General features: G+C 49.7%; 1 protein-coding gene across 13 annotated transcripts in view; it reads right to left on the bottom strand.

Annotated features, from left to right (window-relative positions):
• Nucleotides 1–3,242: 3,242 nt before the first annotated feature.
• The window catches only part of CHD6 (chromodomain helicase DNA binding protein 6), a 92,428-nt gene continuing 87,285 nt past the window's right edge, over nucleotides 3,243–8,385 (bottom strand). For 12 of the 13 annotated variants that reach the window (XM_039563663.1, XM_039563661.1, XM_039563662.1 and 9 more), the window contains one exon: nucleotides 3,243–6,729. In XM_039563663.1, the coding sequence (XP_039419597.1) occupies nucleotides 5,839–6,729 (891 nt within the window). In that variant the 3' untranslated portion in view covers nucleotides 3,243–5,838. Of the gene's footprint in view, nucleotides 6,730–7,844; nucleotides 7,937–8,385 lie in introns of all 13 variants that reach the window. The other variant, XM_039563665.1, reaches the window with a different exon arrangement.

Genomic DNA, 8,385 nt, shown 5'->3' with positions numbered 1-8,385 from the left:
TCCTCGGCCGCCGTCCCGGAGTGCCCTGGGACACGCGTGGGTGCAGCGTCTTCTCGGCGGCCTCCGGGCCCCGCGCACCGCTCCCCTGCAGGGCCGGGGGAGCCGCCCCCGCTCCGCGCCGCGGCCGCGCTCCCCGTCACTCGATCCGGTCGTGGCGGGCGCTCAGGGCGTTTCCAGGTGCCGGTTCCACTGGGCCCGGGCGGGCCCGCTGACAGGAACCAGCACCGACGGACGGAGCCCCCCGGGAGCACTGTGTGTCCGTCGAGAGCCGTGGCCATGGGGACACCGCCCGCCCCCGTGGGCAGGGGAGCGGCTCCTGCACCTCTGGAAGGGGCTCGAGTCACGCAGCGTCCGCAGCGCTGGTTCGGGGATAGGGAACAGGGCCCTGAACCCGCCCATCACTGGAGGATACTTGAACCACCTCACTGCTGCTCGGGGGGCGTTGGACGGAGAGCACACGGAGCGCGCCCGGAGCGGGCGCGGCGGATCCCCCTCCCCGGTACCCGCGGCGATGCGAGGATGCTCAGGGCGCGTTCAGGAGCCGCCGTAGGGACCCAGCCCCGGTGCACCCACTCGCTCGGCAGACCCTGCCCTACCCCGAGCTCCGGCGCCACTCACAGATCCCGGGGTTGGTTTTCTTGAAAATGCCCTTTTGCAAAGCACAGGGATCCACAGGCTGGGGGAACTGGTCCCTCATCGAGAATCTGATCAGCTCTGTGCTTTCCAAAATGTTACTTTCCATAAAAACCAGCCTTAATCCAACAATTAAATCTATTTGGAAAAAAAGATTGGCCATAAGAGCATTGAAAACTGCCTGTCATGAGCAGACTGGAAATGTGTTTCATTTGGGGTAATGAGGCTGAGTCCCACAGGCTTATTTATTCCTTCCAGACGAGAGATGTTCCTCTGTGTGAGCCGAGCTTTGGTTTTTGTGCATCTCTTCCTCTATCAGAAATCTCTACCCTTTCCTGGAGGGAAAAAAAGTCACTGTGAGGTTTTCCTTTAGAATTTTGTTTTTCCAAACAGTACAGGCAATTCCTGTACAAGGTCTCCCTGTGCTATAGCACAGCCAGCTGAAAAACTTGACAACCTTGGCAGGAGCCCAGAGAGAGGAGAGGCTGGAGCATCTGCCATGGCTCATTCCCCTCAGCTCTTCCTGCAACAGCTCCAGGACACTGCTATTTCTTGAAGCCCTCTGAGGGCTCGTGCTGGGCTTGCCTGAACTGATACATTCAGGCAGGCTGGGATTGAGTTCCAAGTTAAACCAGTAATGTCACATCCCACCCAGACCACTGGCAAATGGAGCCAGGTAATGGTGCTGTACAGAGTTGTTCATGAATTAAAAACCCACTGGAGGGAGAACACGGCCACATGGGGAGTGGGACTGATCTGCTGGGCTGAAGATCTTGCCTTGTTTTATACCTTTTTAGGTGAAATCTTGATTCTTCAGGAATTAGTGCCACCTATGGCACTGCACCGATGGTTTCCAGCCACAGCCACCCCGGGAGCACCATGAAACAACCAGCATCCCAAAAAGCCACACGGGAGGGTGAGGATGGTGTTTCTAGGCCTGCTGTCCAAATGTGCAGGGCACACTGTGCAGATTGATGGGAAGGGGATTGAGAGAGAAGCTGGATTTCTCTTACCTCCACTTTTCCAGAGCTGCTGCTCTGCTGGTGGCTGGGCTGGCTCCTTTCCTGGCAGCACTGCCCATCTGTCCGGTGCCCATGGCCGAGCATGGGTGCCATGGCCAGCTGTGCACTGGCACATGGGGTATGAGGCACTTGGGGACTTTGCCTGAAGTGCAGTGCCTGATAACTGCTTTGAGGTTGTAAAATGTGAAGAGATTCCTGATCTTGTGACAGCCCAGGCTCCGGATCCCTGGGGCTGAAGTGGCTCCTGAAGAGGTGAGGAGCAAAACTGCATTGAAAAGCTCAAGTTTTATTCAATGCAAACCAGATACCATTAGAGAAATTTCCTTGTGCTCACTGCTGGCGAAGACTGCCAACCCCAAATCCTATCTTGTAACTGTCAAGAGCCCAGAGTGGGGATATCTGCACTTGGGGTAGGTAAAGCTCTCCCAGCCGTGGCTCACTGCTGAGGAAAATCCTTCCCCCCTTTTTGTGACCATAAAGGGAATTAGAGATCTTGTCTAAATGTGCTATGAGACTTCTCTGTGTCCTGTCAGATAAAAACCAGGCAGGGACAGCAGTGGGGATGTGCAGCTGTGCCTGTTTTACTCTCTCACGGTCTGGGAAGGGGCACCTGTACCCTGTAAAACACAACGGGGAGCAAGCTGTGCCCCTGGTGCCCATCCTCCACCACATCCACTCACTGGTACCACCAGGTAACACACCTTGTCTGAAGAGACAGAGACACTGCAGCCACCACGGCTGTGGCAGCCCAAAGCCAGCACATGCTCCTCCATGGACCACAGGGCTGCCTGGCTCCTGCAGCTCCTGCCAGCAAATATCCTGCATTATGGGTGCCGAGGTGTGAGGCTGCAGTTTGTGGAGCCAGAATTTAAAGGGAGACTCAGGAACTGGAAATTCACAGCAAATGCTACCACTTTGCCATTCTTTTCTGCTGGGTACTTTTCTCTTTCCCCCCTGCAAAGCAGCAACAAAATACCAGGACAAGGTGGTTACACAGGGCAGGTGGAGCACTGGTTTTACTCTGTGTCTTTTTTCCTGGATCTTGGAAGAACAGAGCTGCTCCTGTGCATCATTCTGATGAAACACTGAGGAATGTCTGCTTTGCTAAAGCCTGAGATCCTTACACAGAGATTTAGGACAAGCATTTCACAAAACTTGGAGGTACAGGAAGCACAGGGAGAGGAGCCCAGCACCCTCTCTGCTGGGTGCCAAGGTGTGTAACTGCTTGGGGGGTGTGTGTGTGCGTGTGATGACTGTGGAGGTCTCTGGGCTTCCACCCACCCTTGTGGAAAAAGCAGGTCAGCAGAGAGCCCTTGTGCATCCTCTGTGCTTAAACTGGCCCTGGAGCTTGGGCTGCTCCTGGGATCTTGCAACCCATGTGGGATGTGAGTTCCCCCACACCGGCGAGTTCACCCCAGGGTGCTGTGAGAGCTGTGGGTTCGGCCCCTCACGGCGAGCAGCCCGACTCAGAGTAACACGCAGGGCACCAGGAGCAATCCTAGAGCAGCGACCAGGCCACTGGTTTCAACAGCTTCTCAATGGATTCATGCTGAGAAAAAGGCAAGTCACGTTTATCACTGAGTCAGGTGAATTAAACATTCACATATATTTGCTGAAAAAAATTATATACATCTGTAGCAAGGCTCTGCCAAGTCTGAAAGATAAGCATCATCTAGTCACTAAATTAAAAAAATAAAAATCTGACTTTTAAATCTTTTTCTTTTTATCCATGTTCAAGAGCACAGACAGTTTATTTTGTTAGCACATTTGGTGAAGGATGTATGTGTGTGAATAGCCATGAAAACCGGTGAAAATTTGGCATTTGTTTGGGATATGATGGAAAAGAAGAAGCAGCCACTTAATGCCTTACAGTCTAAATAATCCACAGAGTATATCGGGTTGCAAAAGGGTCACAAAGTAGCAAAGAGAAGCCTAAACACCCAGAGACGTAGCATACATGTCTGCTAAGGAAGAACAAGGTATAGAGCATGCTGGCTAATTAAATAAATTTCACTTTAAACCCTGTTCCTTAACGCGTGTAACCCTGGAAAAACCATCCCATAACAAGAAATGGACTCGGAAGAGATTTCTGTATCCATTCACAGTAAGGCTTGAAGATATATGAAGTTTTATAGCATTTGTATTTTAAGGATTTAGGGCAAGTACATGTTCTTCCACTGAATAAAAACAAAGTTAGTACTTAAAAGGTTCAAAAATATATCAATCGTGACTTTTTTTTTTACATAAATAAATTATATTGATTTTGGATTTAACAGCTGAAAAAACCCTTTCTGCTTCCACTGGAGGCAAAAACTGAACAAAATGTTAGTTAAATAGAGATAGCAGCATTTCTAAGAAATCTGTCGATAGTGATACAGTATCTATGCTACAAGAATGTTATTAAATAGAACACAATTATTGGGGGGAGGGGGATTGGATTATGATTGGTTACACACTTTAAAAAAAATCATCCAATCCAATAAACTGGGAATAAATTCTGTGAAAATATAAACCAACTGGTTTTTTTGACCATGGGTAACAGACTTCTTTGAGATGCTAATTTTAACATGTACATAATTTATAATCCCAAATGTATAAAAGACAATGACAAAAAGCATCATAAATAAATAATGCAAACTGAAATAGTTATGTCAAAACATTTGGACCATCTGATAAATTAGCAAAACTGCAACAGAAAAAAAAAAGTAAAAAATACAGTAAATTGTGACAACCAAGTGTGAAACTGATGAGTAGCACACTCCAACTCCCTCCCAGCCTGCCCTTCGCTCACCGCTGCACCAGTGCGGCTTTATTCAAGTCTCAGACCATGAGCTGCAAGTAAGAACAACCCCAAGTGAAAGAAGAATTAAAGGAGGAGTGAGGGGAAGGAGAAATCGGAAGAGTTGCCTGTGGAGGAGTCTCAGTACCCAGAGCTGGAGGGGGGCTGGCGGCATTAAAACCCGTCCATTTGAAATGCAGATGCTGAACTCATTTGGGAAATACTGTTCAACAGCAAACGGAATGGGAAGAAGCCAAAGTCATCTCTTCACAGTCCACCACTAGAAAGTAAGAAACTCAGGCTCTGAAAGTCTCAAGGGTCCTTCTCAGAGGACTCCCCAATGGGGGAACCTGGCCTACAGCCTTCTCCGTGTTTGCTGAAAGAACGTCGCTTCTGGGGTAAGGAGTGGGAAATATAAAAACTCAGAAAGCCTCAGTGTTCATATAAGAGCATTAAAATCGGTGTGGTCTGTTCAAGGCTGGGGAAAAATACCTTTAGAGCACCTGTAATGCCATAGCTGAGAACTAACGCCAGAGAGGAGAACTGAAGACTAGCAGAATGATGAAGGAACTGGTTGCTACAGGTACAGTAACCCCAGAAAAGTCATGCAAGTGTGCAAAACCTTTCCAGCTCAAGCTGGAAAGTTCTTGTAACTACCAAGGAAAGGGCAACTAAACTCCACGTAACATAAAACCAAACGTTGGTTTTAAAAAATACAAAATGTCTACATCATTTTTTCACTCTCTGCAGTTTGTCTCCAAACCTTTGAGGTGGGATGATCAAGAAATTATATCACTACCAGTTATGCTTTTCCTTTCAAAGAAATGAATATATGCATTTTCAATCATTAGTTATATACTTCTGTCTATACTACTATTCTAGTAACCATGATAAAATAGGGAAATACTTTAAATCAAAAATACACATCAGCACTTACTATAGCTGTGCTTTTAACCCAAATACAGGCTTTTTCGCTCAGTGTCGCTGTAGACAGAAATACCCTTGTCTGTGTGTTAGACCAAGAGATAAACACTTTTCTTCTGCTCTTGTTTTTTTGCTGCTTTTTCTTCTCAAAGGAGTGAGCAATTTACGGGGGGTGACCAAGTACTGGATTTGCTATTGTTGGCTGGGATGAACGACTGGAAAAACAGAATGAGAATTCGGTGCCTCCCATACTAGCTAGACAACACTGTTTATCTAATAAAGTGGCAAGACCCTGCAACTATTAACATGTAGTATGTCACCAGTTTTTTCTGACAGGGAATTAGGTAGATAATATTACTCATGGAAACACAGGTTTATGAAGGTGGAGCGGGGTGGGAGGGGAAGTAACAAAGAGTTTATGGGATAAGAAACTCACAAGCCACAATCTTTTTGTGTTTTTCTTTCAATGAAACAAAAGTTCTAATCGGTATCATGAGCTGCTTGGTGCTCCTCCTCTGCTGGTCCGTCCTGCTCCTTCTCTGCTGCCGCTGGCGGGCTCTGCTCCACACAGTTTTGACTGTTTGCAGCTTCTTTTTCCGGCAGTGAGACAGTTTCTGGCTCTGGATTTGCCAATTCCCCTTTTGCTTTCTTCCTCTTCCGCTTCTGGCTCTCCAGGTTTGCCGCCTCCGAGTGCCTGGTTTGCTGGATGCCAGGCAGCGCCATGCCGATGCCAGGGGAAAGGAACATGGAGGGATAGATCAGTCCAGGAGACATCCCTGGGATAAGAAATGGGTTAAAAGCTACAGGACTACTGGTAGTTATTGCGGATTCTGTCTGATTAGAAAATGAACTAGGACCAGGCTTGTCTTCAGCGAGAGGTTCTTTTTTCCCATCCTGGCTGCCCTGTTTCTCCTCATTTGCTTTCTCGGCGCTGGCTGTGCCACCTTTCGTTGTGCTTGTTAACGAAGTCGGAGCAGTTGCAGTACAAGTCGTCGTCATGGGGGAGTTGAGGAGTCCTCCAACACCGAACATCTGGGGAACGGTTGCCATGCCCGGCAGCATCATGGGCAACATGCTCAGGGTGCTCTTCACATCCTCACCAGCGGGCACTGCTGCAAAGCCAGCAGGAAACCCGACCAGCCCGGTCAGAGGGATCCCTTGCATATTTCTCATGTTCTGAAGTCCCACTAGATCCATCCCAGCAATTAGTCCGTTCATGAACAATGGTCCCATTCCAGAAGAAGAATCTGCTACAACACCAGGGCCTTTAAGGAGTTCGCTCCGGGGCCTCCTCCCTCTCCGGCGCGGCCCAGCGTCCCGGAGCACGGGCTCGGTGAGGATGCGATTGAATTTGTTTTCGGGTAAGTAGCCCTGAAAATGAGACATAACAGAGAACACCCGACAGTTACTACTGCAGCAAAGGAAATCTGGCTTGTCTGTGCCCACATCTGTGTCCCAGATGGCGTCGGCACAGAAATATTTGCCTACATGATATGGAATTTGAGAGGTACACATAACTTTTCCCCAAGGGATGCTGCCAAATGCAAAACACGCTCGCTCTGCCCTGGCAGGATCCTGCGCTGTCAAAACGCTCAGGGAGGGGAGGAGGAAGCATGTTTTCACCCCGTATTCCAGCCCTCAGCACCAGCTGTTCACAGCACAAGAAGCACCAGGGCAGCGTGGTGTCAGCTGCCCACTCAGCTCCCTGCCCAGCTCTAATTGTGCCTTCAGCAACAGGTGAAAAAATCCTCTTTGAGATGGGAAGGGCCAAATTTTCAATGCTCTGCAGGACAGCAAAGCTCATGGGATGACACAGAGAGTGGGCATGCTGCCGGAGGAGTTCCTGGTCAGAGCTTCACTGGGATGCCAGGGAGCATTCAGAAAGCTCTTCTGACAGAAGAGACATGGGACCAAAACCCAGCAGTCAGAAGCGGGCAAGACCATCCAGTTACACAAAGCAATGCGGGGGGATCCACAGCACAGCTTAACACTCCCCTTTTCAGCATCCTCAACACAGACATTGAAACATTTCCCTTCATGGTTCCCTTGGTTTCAATATCACCACTCTTTGAATCATTTCCAATAATAAATTTAGGTAGGAAAAGTATTTCCTATTGACACCTGTAGTGCAGAAACATTAATTAGATGCACCTGGCAGTCTGCTCAGCACAGCACCTGCCCAAGGAGGGAGAACCTTCTGGGTGCATCTCCCACTGGCAGATGGGAGAAGCTACATGGGGCCGTGACTGCACCCAGGCTCTGCTGGCCCGAGCGCCTGGAGCAGCTGGCCATCCTTCTGCATCCCTCCCGTACCAGGACAGGTATGCATTCGCCAAAAGCTCAGTGCCCATGGCGTGGGAATGCTCATGGGATGCAGCTGCTGGAGCAGGGCACAGGAGAGGTGCCCAGGCAGTGCCAGGCACACAGCGGTTTCTGTGGCAAAGAGACTGTCCCCTCAAGTAGAAGAAGAAGAGCTGTCAGCTCACCCGGGGCTGGCTGCCCGGATGGGGCCCTGATGCCAGCCTGGATGTGGAGCCGTTTCCTGGGCAGTGGGACAGACGATGCCAAATCTCCAGTGCTAAGGAAAAACCAATTTGAGAGCAGTACAAACCTCTAAGGCAATGGATTCACCCTCCAGCCCTCTACAAGGGTGTCACGCAAATCACTGAAGCCCAAAACCAGGCAGCAGGTGAGAGGGACTACAGGGAGAAGTCTGGATCAGGCCAGCCCGTGGGGCAGGGCAGGGTGATCTGGCAGTGCCATGTGTGCAAGAGGGGAGAGTGCTCCTTCTCCACAGGCTCTGCCACACACTGGGGCAGGGACTGCTGGATGGACAGGGTGGATGAAGTGGCACAGGAGGCTCCATCCTGCCCCTTTCCCTGCCTGTGCCTGACCCTTCAGGCCTGGTGACCTGTGGGGCCTTTGGTGAGCCTGCAGCTGTGCAGGCAGAGTTCACAGGAGCTGATGAAAAGCATCAACTAGAGATGTTTTTGAAAATTTGACCCATGAGAACATTTTGTCCACACC

The sequence above is a fragment of the Corvus cornix genome, chromosome 20 (genome assembly GCF_000738735.6).
Source record: "Corvus cornix cornix isolate S_Up_H32 chromosome 20, ASM73873v5, whole genome shotgun sequence".
NCBI classification, from domain to species: Eukaryota; Metazoa; Chordata; class Aves; order Passeriformes; family Corvidae; genus Corvus; species Corvus cornix.
Note: the sequence above shows the minus strand (reverse complement) of the source record. Positions and strands in the feature narration are given on the sequence as shown.